General features: G+C 56.5%; 2 protein-coding genes across 2 annotated transcripts; both read right to left on the reverse strand.

Moving 5' to 3' along the window:
- Positions 1–1,702: 1,702 nt before the first annotated feature.
- TSPAN17 (tetraspanin 17) lies at positions 1,703–13,794 on the reverse strand. Its single transcript, XM_056113131.1, has 8 exons — positions 13,433–13,794; positions 10,740–10,790; positions 10,304–10,450; positions 8,311–8,481; positions 6,442–6,567; positions 4,507–4,554; positions 3,484–3,662; positions 1,703–2,325 (listed from the first exon to the last, which is right to left on the reverse strand). Exons 1-8 carry the CDS (start codon positions 13,517–13,519, stop codon positions 2,289–2,291), a joined length of 846 nt encoding a protein of 281 aa, XP_055969106.1. The 5' UTR covers positions 13,520–13,794; the 3' UTR covers positions 1,703–2,288.
- Positions 13,795–15,588: 1,794 nt separating this feature from the next.
- On the reverse strand, positions 15,589–18,780 carry EIF4E1B (eukaryotic translation initiation factor 4E family member 1B). Its single transcript, XM_056113043.1, has 6 exons — positions 18,515–18,780; positions 18,016–18,111; positions 17,095–17,158; positions 16,529–16,642; positions 16,294–16,433; positions 15,589–15,816 (listed from the first exon to the last, which is right to left on the reverse strand). Exons 1-6 carry the CDS (start codon positions 18,778–18,780, stop codon positions 15,702–15,704), a joined length of 795 nt encoding a protein of 264 aa, XP_055969018.1. The 3' UTR covers positions 15,589–15,701.
- Positions 18,781–19,146: the final 366 nt, after the last annotated feature.

The raw sequence follows: 19,146 nt of genomic DNA on the forward strand, positions 1-19,146 counted from the left end.
GTAGATGAGGAGGGGAGCGGGTGGATATATGAGTGGATGAATGAATGAATCAGGGGATAGATGGATGGGGGGTGGATAATTCATAAGATGGTATTTCGGAGGATGATTTGGTAGACTGCATGCAGGAATCACTCCTGTGGTGTTCAAGGAGGCTGGGAATCGGTCCCAGGTGAGCCGTGTGCAAGGCAAATGCATTAGCTGAGCTCTCTCCCCCGCACGTTACAGACACAGATGCTCATCTGTCTGCTGCTGGTCGCACTACAGCTGCCGGGATCCTGCCCTTTCCTCTGCTGTCCCTTGCTGGAGATCCACTCCACTGATTCACCCACCTAACCTCACCCTCCCATCTATTCACAGAGTCTGCACACTGGTGGCAGCCAACCAGGGCTCAATCCCCAGCACCCCACTGGTTGTCCCCCAAATCCCAGAAGTAGTGATCCCTAAGCACTGAGCAGGAATAAACCCTGAGCACTGCTGGGTGTGCCCACCACCCCCGGAAAAATAAAATCTAGGTGGCTCTTCTCTGCGTGTGTGCTAACCACTGAGCAACTGGGTCTTCTCCAGACTTGACAGTTGATCTGCATCCCCGCTCCACCAGCAGCCGTCGGCGAATGCCACCCACCACTGTCAGAGGGGGCTCTGCACTTTGCCACAGTTCCTACCGTGCCCTAATGCCTCCCCGGGCCAGTTGCCATTCCCTTCCAGTGTATTCCAGTGTTTCTCTCATTGCTTTTTCTCTTGGGGAAAAGGCAAAGTTGCACCCACAAAATATGAGGATTTTTATCAAGGTTCCACCTGGTTTCTGAAGGTCACTGATTTTTCTTTTGCTTCTTGAGTCACAACCAGCGATGCACAGGGGTTATTCCTGACTCATGCACTCAGGAATTACTCCTGGCGGTGCTCAGGGGACCCTATGGAATGCTGGGAATCGAACCCAGGTTGGCCACATGCAAGGCGAACGCCCTACCCGCTGTGCTATCGCTCCAGCCCGATTTTTTCTTTCTTTCTTTTTAGCTTTTTGGGTCACACCCAGAAATGCTCAAGGGTCACTCCTGGCTCTGCAACCAGGAATCACTACTGACGGTGCTTGGGAGACCCTATGGGATGTAGAGGATCGAACCCGGGTCGAATGCGTGCAAGGTAAACTCCCTACCTGCTGTGTTATCACTCCAGCCCCTGAGTTTGACGTTTTCAGGCGCAGAGGGCGACTCAAGGAGGGCAGGGCAGTGCAGGGCAGGATAGGGCAGGGCACAGCAGGACGGGGCAGTGACCCTCACCTACATACAGCCTCTCTGCCTTGCCCCCAGCAAGGACTCAGCCTCGGAGCTAACCAAGCTAATCGGCTCCTTTTGGGCTGGAGCGATAGCACAGCGGGTAGGGCATTCGCCTTACAAGCGGCCAACATGGCCGACCTGAGTTCGATTCCTCCGCCCCTCTCGGAGAGCCCGGCAAGCTACCGAGAGTATTCGATATGCCAGACACAGTAACAACAAAGGCTCCAATGGAGACGTTACTGGGCCCGCTCGAGCAAATCGACGATCAACGGGAGGGCCTTTACCTTACCTTTACCTTCTCTGTAATCAGTAAACGCCAAGGCACGCACCATTATCGTGAGCTCCACTTTATTGTAGCGAGTATAAACCAGTCCCCAGGCGGCACGTCGGGGACCCCAGGATATTGTTTGTCCTTCAGTTCCAGAGTCCCCGCCCCCCCCCCCAACCGCTAGGAAGCAGGGAAGAGGCGGAGCGAGGCGGCCAATGCTGGGCTGGCGCGCCCTCTGCCGGCCACGAGGCCGCTCTGCAGTCGACGATGCCACTTAACGAACCTGAGCCCCAGGAACCAGCTGCCCCAGGACCCCAAAACTGGGCGCAGCCCACCCCGCCTGGGGATGCCACGCCGCACAGTTCTCGCTCCCCGCTTCCCAAGCCCTTCCTGACTTTGATCCTACCCCTCAGCCACTTTCCTGGGCACTGTCAGCTCCCCCATGGGGTGAACCCCTGCTCCCAGACTAGGTGGGGGGGGGGGGGCGGGAATAACCCTGCAGAAGTGGAGGGGCGGGGGGGGAGACCAACTCCCAGCCTCGGCGGCGTCAGGCAGGGCACTTGGGTGACGGGAAGAGTTGGGTGGGGGGCCCTCAGAATTCTGACAGGAAGCACGAGTCCCTGGAGACACCGGGGTCACCAGGGTGAGGCTGTGGCCACGTGGCTGTCCTTCCGTGGCCGCTGTCACGTGGGCCATGCTCGGAGGCGGGGCTGTCCCCCGACGGTTTGCCAAAGTCAGCTTTGGTTTTATTTGAGAAGCTTGTAGCCGTCTTCCTGTTTGATCCTGCAAGGCAAGCAAGGGAGAGAAGGTTCTAGAACCCGTTTCAGAGAAAACCTCCCCCTCCACCCCACGAGTATACACACACACACACACACATACAAACACGGATTTCTCCAAGCAGGGTCAAGGTCACAGGGTCAGAGTCCAAGAACCCAGAAGCTGTGGGAGGCACCCCCGTGTCCAGGGATCTGTGACCCAGTCAGAGGGAGGGGACATGGGCAGATCCCATCCAGGAAAGCCCCGGCACCCAAGAAAGGCTGAGCTTATGGGGTCTGAGCGATAGCACAGCAGGAAGGGTGTTTGTCTTGCACTGACTGACCCAGGTTCAATCCCCGGCATCCCGTAGGGTCCCCTGAGCACCACCAGGAGTCAGCCCTGAGTGCAGAGACAGAAGTCAGCCCTGAGCATGGCTGGGTGTGACCCAACAATCAAAACAAGACAGTCAAAAGGAGGGCCAGGAGGACTGACCCATAGGCAGAAGCTTGCCACAAGGAGTGGGGGAGGGTGGTGAGGACAGAAGGGACATCAACGATGACAACGATAGTGGGAAATGATCACTCTGGACAAGAACTGAGTGCTGAGAGGAGGAAAAGGATAAGCTTTTTGCATTTGTACCTGTAATGCAAACCATAAGGTCCAAAAGGGGGGAAAGAGAGAGAGAGAGAGACAGAGAGAGAGTCTGCCATAAAGGCACACTGGTGTTTGGTGGGAGGGAAACTGAGGACATTGATACTGGAAAATGTGCACGGGTGAAGGGACAGTGTGGTGTGTTGGAACGTTTTATGACTGACACCCAGTCATGAACAAACAAGCAAAACCTGGGGCCCGAGTGATGATGCAGCGCGGAGGGCTCTCGCCTTGCACGCGGTCGACCCAGGTTCGATCCCCGGCATCCCATAGGGTCCCCCGAGCACCGCCAGGAGTGATCCCTGAGTGCAGAGCCAGGAGTCAGCCTTCAGCACTGCCAGGTGTGGCCCCCAAACCAAAACGACAACAAAAAAAACTGAAAAGGCTGAACTAGTGTTTTATTTGGGGGGGGGTGTCCATCCTGCACTGTCACCCTCCCTGAGCACCAGGAGAGACTTCTGTGGGCTCATATCCTAGGGGAGACCCCCCCCAACAATAGCCCACGTGTGTGTGTGGCAGGGGTGGGGTGCTCACCAGCTGGCCTTCACTGCCTTGATGTCGCTCACGAGGTTCTGGGCCAGGCAGATGCCGAAGATCTGGAGCAGCGCGATGCCCACGAAGACTCCGGCCACCACCACCAGGTTGTCCTGCAGCCACTTCTCGAACTGGCCCACGCAGCCTTTGGTGTGGATGGAGCCCTGCTGCTCCAGCTCCTGGGGGCCCCAGGTATGGGTGCACTGGGTGGGGGGGTGAGGGTGCAAGGGGCCCTGCCCGCCCCTCACCCCACCCTCCACTCCCAGGGCAACCCACTAGAGCTCCAGCTCCTGCTCCTGTCTCAGGCCACACGCCCCCTCCTCCAAGAAGCCCTCCCTGACCACTCTACCCTGATCCCAGCCATCACCTCCCTCTTTCCCCTTTGCATAATCGACTCCTTTCTGGGCTTAGCTGGGATGCTCTGCCCTCTTCCGAGTACTCCGGGACTTCCCGGCCCCATTCTCATATTTTCCCTTTGCATAATCAACTCTTTCCTTGGTGGTTGCGGGGGACGCACCAGGCAGTGCTCAGGGCAGATTCCTGGCTCTGCGCTCAAGGGTCACTTCTGGCCATGCTCAGGGGACACATGGGGTGCCAGGGCTGGAACCCGGGTCAGCCACGTGCAAGGCATGTGCCTTACCTGCTGTCCTATCGCTTTAGCTCTGGATAACCACGTCTTTCTGTCTCGGTCCAAAGGCCCCCTCCTCCAAGAAGCCTTCCCTAACTGCCCAACTCTGCTCCCTTCCATGACCAACACTCAGTTTATTACTCCTGCACCCTTCGCTGGACATGGAGGGAATCCCGTACTGTGAGTCACCCCACGAATGCTCCATCAAAAGTTGGATGAACAAAGGCCAGGAAAGGGAGTACCCCTACCCCCGCTTCCGGTCTGGCAGGACCAAGCCCTGCACATCTGGGAGGGCTTTCGAGGGACTCATCCTCACCGCCCCACTGTCCCCTACTGAATCTCTGGGTCCATGAGCGGGGAGTCTGTCCCATCCTGTCCCCTGCCCCCAGACTCACCAGTTTGAGCCGGATGTCGTAGCCACACTGGGTGTTGAGAACATCCTCCTGCAGACAAACGGATCCGTGAGCGACTCCCAAGGAGGGCCCCCCACAGGCTGCACCCCCACACCCCACCCAGCTCTACACCCCTCCTCCCAGCTCTATGCCCTTCGGCTCTTCATTGGAGCCAAGGGAATAGGTTGGATCAAAGATTCTGCCACGCCCACAGCAACCCAGGCCACGCCCATAGCAACCAAGGCCACACCCACAGCGACCCAGGGCTGGCTGGTGGCAGCGCGTGGGAGGCCCTAGGTTTGATCCCAAATGCAAGGTAAAGGTAAAGGCCCTCCCGTTGATCGTCGATTTGCTCGAGCGGGCCCAGTAACGTCTCCATTGGAGACTTTGTTGTTACTGTGTCTGGCATATCGAATACTCTCGGTAGCTTGCCGGGCTCTCCGAGAGGGGCGGAGGAATCGAACTCGGGTCGGCCATGTTGGCCACTTGTAAGGCGGATGCCCTACCTGCTGTGCTATCGCTCCAGCCCTTGCAAATGCAAAAACAACAAAAAAGAAAAATCAGGGGCCCGAGTTATAGGACAGCAGAGCAGGTGTGTGTCCCATATGGTCCTCGGAGCCCCGCCAGGAGTGATCCCTGGGCACAGAGCCAGGTGGGAGCCCTGGGTGGGGCCCCATAACCAAAAAACAAACAAAAGAGCCAGGAGAGAGGACCACAGGGCGGGCTCTCGGCTTGAATGTGGCCTTCTCAGGTTCGATTCCCTGCATCCCACGGGGGCTCCCGGGGGCTCTGTGCTCAGGAATCAGTATTGAGCACCGCGGGTTGTGACCCCTGAAGGAAAAAGCGAAAGAACTCTCCTTGCTCGTGTTTTAATAGGAAACTGGAGAGGTGCTCCCCAGCAGTGCTCGGGAACCCTGGGGACGATTCTGGCGGCCATCCTTGGCCTGTTCATCCAGTGACCAGAGCCTGATGCTTCAGTGAGGGGCCCTGTGACAGCGGTTCTGCTAGGGGTGGGGCGCTGGGGGACATCCCGACCACACCAATCACTAGGGATAAACTCGGGGTGCTGAGCACACATTCCAGCCCTTCCCCTGCCCTCTGCTACGTTTTTTAGGTTTTTTGGTTTTTTTTTTTTTATTTTGCAGTGGAGGAGGGAAATACCCAGCGATGCTCAGGGATTATTCCTGGCTCTGCACTCAGGAATCACTTCTGGCAGTGCTCGGGGCCCCTATGGGATGTCCGGGATCGAAGCCATGTCAGCCGCGGGCAAGGCAAGCTCCTTACCTATAGTTTATCCCAACCTGACCCCTGGGGTCCCGGATCTCAACTGCTCTATAGGAAGAATCCTCGGGAGACTAGAGTAATTGCACAGCAGGGGCGGGGCTTGCCTTGCACACGGACAACCCGGGTTTGATCCCAGAATCTCACGGGGTCCCCCAAGCACCACCAGGAGTGATTCCTTTTTTACTTTTTTTAAAAATTTTTTTTGGGGGGGTCACATCCAGCAATGCTCAGGGGTTACTCCTTGCTCTGCATTCAGGAATTACTCCTGGCGGTGCTCCGGGGACACTGTGGGATGCTGGGAATCGAACCCAGGTTGGCCGCATGCAAAGCAAACGCCCTTCCCACTGTCGGATAATCAGATCCTGAGTGACCCCTGAGTGCAGAGCCAGGAGTAAGCCCTGTGCACTGCCAGGTGTGGCCCAAAAAACAAAGAAAAATAAATCCTTCATCCTGCACCCCAAAAGCCTCTTCACGGCTCCCCAATGCCACCCCAGCAGACACACAGGCACCCAGGAGGGGCACCCCAAGTCCACGAGCCTCCCCACGACATCCCTGACCACCCTAGAGTAAGGCTGAGCCATGGAGACCAGGCTGAGCCCATGGCAAACGCTGCCCCGTCCCCCCACCCCCCGCTGATGCCAGACCCCCACTCACCGCGGGGTCCCTGACGCAGCAGGAGAAGGGCACCCCACAGCGTTCCCGGCTGGGGTTCAAGTCAGTGCAGTTGAAGTAGATGTTTAGGTTCCAGTCGTTGGGCCCTCGGGCACCACAGCAAGACCACTGGAGGCGGGGAGTGGGGAAGAGGGGCCCCAAGTGAGCCAGGCAGAGATGGCATCGGCTTCCTCACAGAAGGACCGAGTGGCAGAGGTCACAGGAGGAGGCCTCCCCCCATATCTCTACCTGTCAGGCTGAGCTGGGCCTGAATTTTTGGGGGACCTCAAGGCTTGTGATGCCTTGGTGAGAGTCCAGGGGTCAGAAGAAGGGGCCCAAGGGTGAGTCCCTCTAACCTGAGGTGGTAAAATGGGATTCAGGAGCAGATTTTAGGACAGTGCTCTGGTAAGAAGCACCAATAAACCCCACTTTTTAAAAAAAATATATAAAAATTTCAAGTTTAAATTTATTGAAAAGACAAAACAGCATCAGTTCTGTCGCAGTGACTATATACATCAAGATAAATATAGGGGCTGGAGCAATAGCACGGCAGGTAGGGCATTTGCCTTGCACACGGCCAACACAGGTTTGATTCCCAGCATCCCATATAGTCCCCCGAGCACCGCCAGGAGTGATTACTGAATGCGGAGCCAGGGGTAACCCCTGAGCATTGCTGGATGTGACCCAAAAAAAGCCTTCCCCCCAAAAAAGATAAATATAGTATTTGTGGGTGCTTTTCTTCTCTGGCTTTTTGTGTCACACCCAGCAATGCTCAGGGGTTACTCCTGGCTCTGCACTCAGGAATTACTCCTGGCGGTGTATGGGGGAAGATATGAAATGCTGGGGATTGAACCTGGGTTGGTCCCATGCAAGGTAAATGCCTTCCCCACTGTACTGCCGCTCTGGGCCCCCTGATAAATATAATATTGGAAGCCTCTTTTCTTTTCTTTTTTTCTTTCGGTGTTTGAGCCACACCTGCTCCTGGCTCTGCACTCAGGGATCACTCTGTACAGGATTCCCTCCCACCCTTAGACATCTCCTCCATCCCTTCTAAGCCCTTACCAGCCCTCACCACCATTTGTCATTTCTTCTCTTTCTGTAGTGCTAGGGATTGAGCCCTAGTTGGCCACGTTACAAGGCAAGTGCCACTATCTCTCTGATCACCCCCTTTTAATGTTGCTGTTTTGGGGTCACCCCAGGTGGTGCTCAGGGCTTACTCCTGAGGAATCACTCCTGGACTGGGGCAGAACTAGATCAGACATGTGCAGGATGAGTGCCTTATCTATCTGCTCTACTGTCTCTCTAGCTCCTTTGGGTTTTTTTGTTCGTTTGTTTCATTTTTTGTTTTGCTTTTTGGGTCACACCCGGCAAGGCACACCGGCAAGGCACAAAGTGCTGCCTTTGCACTCTGGACTTACTCCTGGAGGTGCTCAGGAGACCATATGGGATGCTGGGAATCGAATCCGGGTCGGCCCCGTGCAAGGCAAACGCCCTACCCGCTGTACTATCACTCCAGCCCTTAGCGCCTTTGGTTTTGTTTGGGGGCCACACCCAGCAATGCTCAGGGCTGACTCCTGGCTCTGCGCTCGGGAATCATTCCTGGTGGTGGGGTGCCGGGGATCGAAGCCAGGTCGGTCAGGTACAAGGCAAACTCCTTCCAGCTGGACTATCGCTCCACTGTCCCAGTGCTGTGACCCAAAGCGTCACCCAGCAGCCAGGAAGGAGTCTCTAGCCTCTGTGCGTGCAGTGGCGGGCTTCTTTCCAGCAGAGGGCGCTCCCGGCTCGCTTTCCCAGGGCCTGCTCCAGCTTCAGGGGAAAGACCCCCTGGAGGGGCTCCAGGGTCTCCAAGTGGGGCCTGCGCGTGGAACTCACGTATTCCTGAGCGAAGTCGATGAGGTTCTGGAGGTCAATGTCGTCACGGTAGGCCTTGAGGTTGTTGTTGATGAAAAGGTTCAGCTGATCGCGAATCCAGTCCTTGAAGACGAAGGCCAGAATCCCTGTGGCCAGCTCCAAGAAGAAGATGAGGCCCAGAAACACGGAAAACTGCGGGGAGAAGGGGGTCGTCAGAGGCACTAGGGAGAGGTCTACCCCCACAAAAGTCAGTCGCGGGTTCCGCCTTATTGTGCTCCCATCTTTTTTTCGGTTTGGGGGCCATACCCAGTGGTGCTCAGGGTCTACTCTTGGCTTTGCCCTCAGCAATCACTCCTGGCGGCGTTCAGGGGACCCTATGGGATGCGGGGGATCGAACCCGGGTCGGCCGCGTGCAAGGCCAGTGCCCTGCCACTATGCTCTCTCTCCTGCCCCTAGAATTGATTCTTCTTGTTTGTTTGCTACAGTTACTTGGAGAACTCGCACCTGGGGTGCTCGGCTCAAGACGGGTCACACCCGGTGATGCTCTGGGGTTACTCCTGAGTCTGCAATAAGCAATCACTCGTGGTGGTGCTCGGGGGACCCTATGGGATGCCGGGGAGTGGCCACGTGTGAGACAAGCGACCTCCTCACCGTACCATCATTCCAGTACTCTCATTCTGTTTGGTTTTGGATTTTGGACTATACCTGGTAGTGCTCAGGATTTCCGCCTGGCTCAGTGCTGAGGGATCACTCCTGGCGGGTTTCAGAGGACTGTAGGTGGTACCCGGGATCCAACCTGGGCTGGGCAAACACCCTGCCTGCTGGACTACATCTTCAGCCCCCCCTTATTTTTTCCTTTTTGGGTCACACCCGGCGATGCACAGGGGTTACTCCTGGTTCACGCACTCAGGTATTACTCCTGGCGGTGCTCAAGGGACCATATGGGATGCTAGGAATCAAACCCGGGTTGGCCGCATGCAAGGCAAACGCCCTACCCGCTGTGCTATCACATCAGTCCCTTATTTTGTTTTTAATGATGGTAAAAGGCTTTCTTACCTCCCCTTCCATTCCCTAGTAATTACCCCATCTCCTTGAGAAAGTTGCCCTGCCCGGGAACTTACAGCTGAAAACCTTTTTTAAAAAGAAGCTCACCGGAGAATGGAGAAATAGTACAGTGAGTAAAGCACTTGCTTTGCAGGAAGCCGACCCGGGTTCGATCCCCGGCATCCCATAGGGGCATGGGGTCCTGCAAGCCCCACCAGGAGTAATTCCTGAGTGTAAAGGCAGGACTCAGCCTTGAGCACAGCAGGGTTTTGGCCCCCTCAAATACTAAAAATCAAAACAGAAGTCAAAGGCTAACATCCCATGCCCCCCCATAAACTGGGCATGCGCAAGGCGCCCACCAATCAAAGCTCTACCCCCTCCTCTCTCCACCCTCCAGTCAGAAGGATTGGTCGAACAACAGCCAATCAGAATCCAGGAGATGTAATTAAAAGACTGGCAGTGGAAATGGGAGCTGGGAGCTTCTGGACCAGTAGCATGAACCGGTACTCGATTCCTGGGCATCCTTCCACGCCAGGGGCACAGGAACCAACCCCAATAAACAATCCAGGCCAAGTGGCTGGCATGACCTCTGTTCCTCAGCCCAATGGGTTTCAGTCATTTCCAAGATAAATTCATCCAGATAACAGAAGCTGGTGGGTCTTGATTTTTATTTTTTAATTTTATTTATTATTTGGAGTGGTGTCGGGGCCATGCCCGGCTGTGCTGACTCCTGGCTCTAAACTCAGGGACCACTCCTGAAGGTGCTCGGAAGACCCTGTGGGGTGCCGGGATTCAACCCGGACTGGTCAAGTGTAGGGCAAGTGCCCTTCCCGCTCTGCTATGGCTCTGGCCTCCGGTGGTTCCTGTTTTAATAGCATCCAAAATCAAACCACCCCAACACCAAGCAGGACATGGAGGGGGGTTGGGAGAGTGAAGGTGGAGGTGGTGTACCCCGACGGAGTGCACTCACAAACTTGAGCAAGAAGGTGTTTTCCCGAAGAGCCCCGATGCAGCCGGCAAAGCCCAGCACTGACATGACGCCCCCAACCACGACGAACAGCCACACGGGGTCAAGACCTCCCAAATCGGTCAGCGCTGAGATGTTTGAAAGAACGCCCTGGGGGAGGGGCGGAGAGAGAGAGAGAATTGGGGGTGGGCAATGACTTTCTCACCATCTTTTCTTTTTTTTTTGGAGCGGGTGGGGGGTGGAGGTCACACCCAGTGATGTTCAGGAATCATTCCTGGTGGTGCTCAGGGAACCCTATAGGATCCCGGAGATCAAGCCCGGGTTGGCCGCGTGCAAGGCAAGCGCCTTACCCACTGTCCTATTTCACCAGTCCCTCTCTCGCCATCCTGAAGCACAGGCAGCCCTGCCCCCGCTCCCCGGTCCTAACCCCGCGCCTTACCTTCTCGCCCCAGGCCCACAGGCCAATGGCCAGGAACAAGGCACCCAGCACCTGCAAGAGAGGCAGCAGAGGGTGAGGACTGGGGTCCCAGCATGGGCGCACACGGGAGCTCGGCTTTCCCTTCCTCTCAATGCTTTGATCTTCAGGAAACCACAAGAGAACTCAGTGGTGAAAGTTTTGCCCGCCGAAGGCCCGGGTTGCACCCCTGGCAACCTATAGCTGATACCACCCAGGAGCACAGAGCCAGGAGCAAGAGAAAGAGGGAGAGAGGGGAGCTGGAGCAATAGCACAGCGGGTAGGGCGTTTGCCTTGCACGCAGCCGATCCGGATTGGATTCCCAGCATCCCATAGGGTTCCATGAGCATTGCCAGGAGTAATTCCTGAGTGCATGAGCCAGGAGTAACCCCTGTGCAACGCCGGATGTGACTGAAAAAGAAAAAAAAATGAAGAGAGAGTGGAAGGGGAGGAAGGGGGAGAAGAAGGGAGAGGGGAGGAAAGACTCTGGTCATCAGGATTGGGGGCTACGTCCCACCTTGCCATGGAAGGGCCATCCCGCCTTCCAGGAACACGGACTTGGAAGAGACTTTTGCCAAGCAGCGCCAGCCTGACCCGTTAGCAGTCACGGCACGCACTTTGCTGGAGTGCGCGGCTTCCAGCACCTTCCCCAGCCTGGTCCTCTCTCCTAACCGTTCCTTCATCACCACCCCACCTGAGTTCCCGGGGCCCTCCCCGCCTTAGCCTGGACCTTCCTGCCTGCACTAGTATCTTACCTGAACACTCCTCCGGGTGTCAGGCCAGCTAGCCTGACCCCATGCCACCCACCGGGATGAGGATAACCCCTCCCGATTTCCTTCCAGTATGCGCGTCCTCTCCAAGCTCCTCCCACTGGGCACGGAGCCGGTCGAGGCCACACAGACCACGCCCACTTCCCAGGCCCCGCCCACTGCCCGAATCCCAGACTGGGCGGGAGGGGTGGGGTTGGTGGGGCAGGAGGGAGAGATTGTTTTTTTTTTCCCTGAAGCTGGACTTTCACCCCAAACGTCACTACTGAGGCAGAAAAGATGTAGTCTGGCAGGTAAGGCGTCTGCCTTGCGCGCACAGCACCCCACAGGGTCCCTCAAGCATTGTAAGGAGTGATTCCTGAGTTAACAGAGCCAGGAGGAAGCCCTGAACCAGGTGTGCCCCCAAAAAACAGGAAAAAGAGCAAAGGAAAGAAATCAGTCTGAAGAGATAAGTCCAGAGATTACGGAAGCCCTGAGCACAGCTGGGTGTGGCCCTAAAAGAAAAAAAAAAGGAAGGGCAGAAGGGAAGGTAGAAGAGTGGCAGGGTCAGATGATGGGGTGTCCAGGAGAGGCATGACTCAGTTCTAGGGTTCTAGTGAGAAGCCGGGGAAGGTCACCTGGGGTTTACTCCATATCCAAACAAAACCCTCTCTGGCCTCCGCGGGGGCGGGTCCTGCCCATTCAGCCTCATTTTATTTTCCCTAGAACCTTCTGGGGGTTTTGAATCTTTGTTTTTGGGTCATGCTCAGGGATCACTTCCGGTGGGCTTGGGGGACCCTGTGGGGTGGCAGAGAATGGACTCGGGTTGGCTGCGTGCAAGGCAAGCGCCCTCCCCACTGTTGGATTGCTGCAATCCCTAGAAAGAGATCTTCTATCCTGGCCCCTCCAAATTCATAGCTCAGAGCCCCGTGGAATAAGCCTGAGTCTCTCATGCCGACCCACCACCCATTTGCCTTTGGCCTCACTCCCCCCCCAACTTGCCTGGTCACCTTGACTTTGCACATCCGGACTATGCGACTCTAGGTTAAATGACTAACCTCTCTGCGCCTGTTGCATTCTCTGCCACGTACTAGAATTCGATTCCAACGTGCAGCCTTATGACCCAGAAGGGCTATCTTCATGACCCCAAGGTAGCGACACAGGCCACTCTCTATGATATTCCACCCCCCACCCTTTCTGCGTGTGTGTCAGCCCGAGACGGTCACACCCTGGGCACTGAGAGCAGTTGTCCCGGTCCTGCCTGGACAGAGTCCCGAGTTCCTGGCATTGCAGAGGATGCTCTAAAAAGAGACGGGATGGGGGAGGGAAAGATGACATAGCAGCACCCGGAGTCCAAGCGCGGTGGGAAACCAGCCCTCTGCTTCCTTTATGCGTTTCTGCATGCTGAATCCTGCTCCCCACACCAGCCCCCCACCCAGCTCCCTTTCCACCGCCCCTTCCCCACCTGCCTGCCTTAAAGCAAATGCCTTAGGAGGCTTTGACGCACCCCCTTTGGAGGAGTTGAAGGGCAAAACACCAGCACTGGGTATTGGAGCAGGAGGGAAGCCAGAGTGGAGACCCAGAAACCCTCCTTCCAAAGGGGTAAGCTTAGGGCCAGGGTATCACCGAGCAGGTGGGGGGCGAGGCACTCCAATATGACACCTCCACTTTTCCATACCGAGTCTTGGGAAGACACTGGGGGGTCTCTTTCCCCCTTTCTTCCCGAACCCCCTTGCACGCCGGGCCCCGCCCCCCTGCAGTCCCGGCCTCTCGGCAGTTCTCCCGGCGGATCCTAAGGGGCAAGCGGAAGGAGGGGACCGTTCCAAGCCCTAGTACAAAGGATTGATCTCTACATCCCCCCCACCCCAGTTACGGGGCTGGACCTCCCCGTTGCCATCCCTGAGCAGGGCCCGGAACTCTCCCCGCACTCACCCAGAAGACAATGTTGAAGCCAAACAGGAAGTATTTCCCGCAGCAGCCGACCTCGGGTTCCTGGAAATGCTGGTGCTTGCCTGGCATGATGAGTGGCCGGCGGGAGGCCGGCCCCGGGAAGCAGCCTGCAACCGGGAGCCGGGCGTGGGGGTGTAGGGGGCCGGGCCCAGCCCTTCGCGGCCCGCCCTGGGCTAGAGCCGCCGCGGGCCTAGCCCGGCGGCTGCGGCTTCATGGCCGCGGCCACACCGAGCACCGGTCGGCCCCGCCTGCCCCTGCAGGGACCGCCCCCGGCGCCTGGACCGCCCCGCGCCCGACGCCTTGCTCCAGCCGGGTCCGCACCGAACCCCCGCGCCTCCGGGCTGGGCCCCGCCCCCACGCGAGGCCCCGCCTACAAGTTGGACCACGCCCCTAACGGGCTCCGCCCCCGCGTCGTAATACCCTATGAACTACTTGGTCTTCAGCCTTTACTCCGCCCCCACCCTGAGCTCCGCCCCCACAGTCGAATCCAATAGGTTGAGTCTTTCCTCCCCAGAGCCCCGCCTCTGAGTCAGTTTTGCGTAGGCCCCGCCCCCAGCCCAGACTCCGCCTCTCGCGCAGCCGCCTTAGCGAGCTTCCCCCGCGCGTCCTTCAGTTGCACCGGGGATGCTCGCCAATGGCGCTGCTTGGTTTAGGGGCGACGTTTTCTCCCCCTCCGCCTCCAGATACCCTTCCCAGCAGCGGTACTAGCGCCATCCTAGTTCCGTCCTTGCTGCGGAAACCCACCCCTAGGGAGGGAACTGTGGCGGGCGACTGCGACGGGAGAGAACAGTCGTGTTTTTAAGATAAGTCACAAAGTGTTTTGCTACAGCGAGTGGAATCCGATGCATGATTCACCAGAGATTCAGCTCTGTTTCCTGACTCAAACCCAGAGCAGATGCTGCCGCCTGGGTCTGTGAGCGCCTTTGCTGCTGCTCCCTGCAAGATTTGCCGGGGAACATCTTAACCCATCTCTGACTCAGCCCTTTGGGTGATTGAAGCCCTGCAGTCATACTTCTCCCTCCCACACCAGCGTGGACCCTGATGGGTCCCTTGGCACCTGGAAGCCTCTTCAAGGCAGACGCGAGCCAAACAGGAGAGGTGAATTTTATCCATCCAATTTTAAAGCCCATGTATATAAAATCACTCCAGTTTCTCCAGGGATGCAGCTCAGCGGCAGTTGCTTTCTGTGTGCTAAGATAAGGGCTGGGGGCTGCAGAGACAGTATAGCAGGTAAGATGTTTGTCTTGTATGTAACCAACCCGGGTTCAACCCCCAGCACCTCCTAGGGTCCCCCTGAGCCCTGCTAGGAGTGATCCCTGAGTGCAGATCCAGGAGTGATCATAGTGATCATAGCTGGGTTTGGCCACAAATCAAAACCAGAAATCATCCCGATTGTGTTCCAACGTATTTATTTAGAACAGGATCCTAAAAGGATTCAAGCTTCCAGTTCAGCTACTCCTTAGTCCATCCTTAATTCCCTACCAGCTGCACCACCATCCTCCAATTCCTAATCCAGTGCCACAGGACTACCATCCTCCCAGCCACCCAACTTCCACTTCATCTGGGCACCTTGGCAGGTAAGACCCAAAGCCCCGAGTCACGAGGTTGTCTCAGTCCACTTCTCTGCAGGATCGTGTTCCACAACTAATCTTCCACCCCTTGGGAGGTTCAGTGATCCTCAGTTACTTAAGGGGACTGGAAATGGGGTGGACCCCAAGGCTCCAATGAGAAACAATCCACAAAGGTTTGGAAGCAAAAAGACCAGAGTGGAGAAGAAACCTCCATCCCTGTCTCCGAAGACCTGGTTCCTGTTTATGGCCTTGACCCCCATTCTTCACCCCACCCCAATATATGAAAGAATGTGAATCCCAGACCTGACCTCCTTCCCACCCAGACCCACACAGAGAAAAGTGCTGGATTCTAGAAAGATCCACTGATCCCTTATCCCCCACCACTCAAGGAACATGTGGGTTTCTGCACTCTTGCTGAGCTCTAACTCCCGTTTGTGGAGCTAGAAAGTACCCGGAGGTAAGGTGATTGCCTTACATGTGGCCAACCCTGGTTAGTTTCCCTGGCACCACCAAGTGATCCCCACCAGGGATGCTCTTGACCCTAAGTGCCAGGAATAGCCCCTGAGCTCTGCTGGGTGTAGCAAAGTCCGACAATAACAAAAGTTTGTGTCTTCATCTCAGGAGAGGAAAGAATGAATTCTGCCCAAAGATGGTGGTGCAACCAGCACCCTCCGGATCCCTCACACCATGAATTTGTTCTTGGGTAAGAAGCTGCTCTTCACAGCTGTGTCTACATGAGCCTGGTACCCAATGATGGCCGTGGAGGAGAGCCTCAGACGTTCTTTGTAGATACGCCTGCAAAATGAGAGAGTTAGCAAACAAATAACCTGATCATTTGCTCAAAGTCCTCACTTGGTACCAACTACAGTAACTGTTTCGTGTCTAACCCAGATGGAACCCAGAAGTAAGATTTTTGTTCTTGGCTGGTTTTTGATTGGGGGCCACCTAGCAGTGCTCAGGGTTTACTCCTGGCTCTGCTCTCACCCCGGGCAGGCTCAGGGACCCTCTCAGGTGCTGGGAATTGAACTTGGGTCAGCTGCATGCAAGGCAAGCATCGCCCTCCCCGCTGTACCATCTCTCCAGCCTCAGAAGTAGAGGGCTCTTTAATGCAAAGTCGTTCTAGAAATTAGGCAGCAGATTCCACATCCTCCACTTAGTAAGGAAAGAGTGGGCTTGGAGGAATTTCAGGGATGTATGCACAAACCACCATTCTCTCACCTTCACCCCTCGAAGGGACCCAGCACCCCACGTTCTCCCAGAGGTGCCCCTCACCCAATATGTAGGACACCCTCCTGGTTCTCTGCCTCCTTGGTCCACACAGCAATCTTGTCCCTCTTGGTGCGGATATTGATAACAGCCCCACACACTTCCGGTCCATGCTCTGCAAAGCTTTCTCCAATCAGACACAGCAGCTGGACAAAAATAATAATAATGCGGCGGGGGAGGGTGGCGGGGGGTGTGTGCGGTCCCTTTCCGGAGGAGCCCCCTCACCCCCCCCTACACTCACTGTCTCCAGCCACAGGCGGTCCAGATCTGTGTGCCGTTGTTGCCTGGCCAGGCAAACCAGCCAGCGTCCACCCTTCTTGTTCATGCTGTCTTCCCACATGGGTTCAATGCCATCCTGAGGGCAGAAACCACCAGCCTCCCTTTGCTTAAAGGGAGGTGGGGGCTCCAGAAATTCTCCCAGCCCTGCTTTCGCCACCGGCCTCTACGGACAAAGGGGGTTCAACCAGCTGCTCAGCACCCCACTTTCCTCTGAGTTCTGGGGTGAAGACGATCAGGGAACTTCAACATGTGTCACCTGTCAGAGTCCAGCACCAGCGGGTCTGCCTTATTAAAAGGATTTCCCCTTGACCAGATGACTAACGCGAGGCTAGTGACTGATGCACGTGGGGCGGAGCCAACGTGCCCTATGGGCGGGGCCACCACCTGATAGGCGGGGCCATCGCTCGTTGGGGAGGGGCAGCGCCCGAGCCAGGCACTCAAGACTTGCCGACACACCTAAGGGTGTTGTAGAAACTAGGAATGCACAACGTCTCCTGCGTTCTTTGGGGGCAGGGAGGCCAAGCTTACCCTGAACAGGGCGTAGTCACAGCCTGTGGACAGCCTGCTGGCCAGCTTGATGTTGCTGTATACTCTGGAGAGAACCCACAGACACATATAAACATACAAAAACCTAACGATGACCGTTTACGACTCTGTAGCCCACGCCTGCCTTACTTCCAACTGGCTTTGCTCCCTCAATGTCTTTTTTTTTGGGGGGGGGTCACACCGGGCGATGCCTAGGGGTTACTCCTGGCTCCTGCTCTCAGGAATCATTCCTGGCGGTGCTCGGGGGACCCTATGGGATGCTGGGAATCGAACCCGGGTCCGCTGCGTGTAAGGCAAATGCTCTACCTGCTGTGCTATTGCTCCAACCCCTTCCTCAATGTCTTTCCAGGCCTCACTGCCCTCCACTCACCTTCCCCCTTCCTGGGCATTCCCTCCCTTCTGAGGTCCTCAATGCCCATCTCCTTTCTAGAGCATTCCCTGAGCACCCAAACCCCTAATTGGGGGCAGGAGATGGGAGTGTGGTGTGAGGATTTGTTTCTAGAACCTGGAGGCTGTTGCAACGCTTTTCAGCCCCCACCCAACACTCACACGGCTCTTAATCACCTGCAGACATTGAAAAGACCAAGTCCTTACTTAATGGCTGAGAGTGACTCAGAGAGGGCAAGGGTTTTGCCCAAGGTCACAGAGCAGTGGAACAGTTACATCCATTATAACATTTTGCTTCCCCCTGGGCTAAGCCCTAAGAAGATTGAGGGTGAATGGGATGCCCCAAGCCCAGTGAAACCCCCTCCCATACCGAGACAGAAGGGGAGCCCCTACCCTTAGCAAATAAGGGCTGGGAAGGATGAGGAGGAAACTGACTCCTGACAAGGGCTCAGTTGTCCAGGGGTTCCCAGCACAGCTTCCCCCCACCCCCCAATCATGGGGCAAGCCAGCACTCACGCCCAGAAATCCTCCACTGTGTCAATCTTGGTGATGAGCTGCAGACTGTCACGCCAGGCTCGGCTTCTATCATTCTTGGAGAACCACAGAGCCCACCTAGGAAGGCGGTGACTGGGAGAGAATTGAGGCCCCCCCCCGGGCTTCCCCAAATCTCCCAGCAATTGGACTGGGGTGTCTCTAGGAAGTGGGGTTGCAGGGAAGACAGTGTTTAAGCATGAATTTCAGGGTTCTGGGACTGGAGCCATAGGACAGCACTGGCCTTGCATGCGACTGACCTGGGTTCGATTCCCAGCACCCTATAGGGTCCCCCAGCTACCACCAGGAGTGAGTGACCCCTGAGTGCAGAGTCGGGAGCAAGACCTGAGCACACCAGGTGTGGCCCCCAAACAATTAATTCAGGATTCTAGCTAAGAAGGCCACCAGGCTCAAGTCTTAGCCCACTCTGGCCTCTGGGGGACCGGAAGGGATTGCCCTTGCCGCTGAGTAGGGGTCACCTTACCTGGTCAGTAGTGGGTGCAATGGAACCTTGAGTCCCACAGAACTTTCCTCCCAGCCCTTCCTTCTTAGGCCCAGCGGAGCTCTGGGAGATTTGGGGGTCCCAGTCCCCTTCCCCACAGACGCTCCTGCAGTTTCCTTTGTTTTTTTTTCCTCTTTCTCCACCTCCTTCTCCCAGTCCCGGGTGGCAACATCAGCCCCTGTGGTCTGGCCAAAGGAAGTAGTCGGGGAGGAAGTGAGGATGTGGCTTGTAGGGCATTTGCCTTGCATGCAGCCGATCCGGGTTCGATTCCCAGCATCCCATAGGGTCCCCCAAGCACCGCCAGGAGTAATTCCTGAGTGCAAAGCCGGGAGTAACCCCTGTGCATAGCCGGGTGTAACCCAAAAAAGGCAAAAAAATAAATGGGGAAGAGAGACCAGAGAGAAACATACAGGGCTGGCAGCCGCCATCCTGCTGGGCTTCACAGGTCCCAAAGGCCTAAGGAGGCCCCAGCTGCAGCCTTTTAACCAGGAGTCCGCCCACTCATGAGAGAAGGAAGTCCATCTGCAGAAGCATTCAGTCAATCCTGCCTGCCCCGACCCCTGCCACCTGACTGAGGCACAATCAGCCTCTACTGCGTGTGCCTCATCTGTAAA

Source organism: Sorex fumeus, unplaced genomic scaffold (assembly GCF_029834395.1).
Source record: "Sorex fumeus unplaced genomic scaffold, SorFum_2.1 ptg000019l, whole genome shotgun sequence".
Taxonomy (NCBI): Eukaryota; Metazoa; Chordata; class Mammalia; order Eulipotyphla; family Soricidae; genus Sorex; species Sorex fumeus.

What these genes read in the sequence shown, in the direction of transcription:
- EIF4E1B (XM_056113043.1), bottom strand. Translation starts at nt 18,780, where the DNA reads ATGCAAGGCAAATGCCCTACAAGCCACATCCTCACTTCCTCCCCGACT. An exon ending in TTGCACCCACTACTGACCAG is followed by an intron (nt 18,112 to 18,514) that starts GTAAGGTGACCC and finishes CCGCCTTCCTAG; the next exon opens with GTGGGCTCTGTGGTTCTCCA. An exon ending in ACCGCCTGTGGCTGGAGACA is followed by an intron (nt 16,434 to 16,528) that starts GTGAGTGTAGGG and finishes ATTTTTGTCCAG; the next exon opens with CTGCTGTGTCTGATTGGAGA.
- TSPAN17 (XM_056113131.1), bottom strand. Translation starts at nt 13,519, where the DNA reads ATGCCAGGCAAGCACCAGCATTTCCAGGAACCCGAGGTCGGCTGCTGC. An exon ending in TCGACTTCGCTCAGGAATAC is followed by an intron (nt 6,568 to 8,310) that starts GTGAGTTCCACG and finishes CCCCGCCTCCAG; the next exon opens with TGGTCTTGCTGTGGTGCCCG. An exon ending in GCTGCGTCAGGGACCCCGCG is followed by an intron (nt 4,555 to 6,441) that starts GTGAGTGGGGGT and finishes GTTTGTCTGCAG; the next exon opens with GAGGATGTTCTCAACACCCA.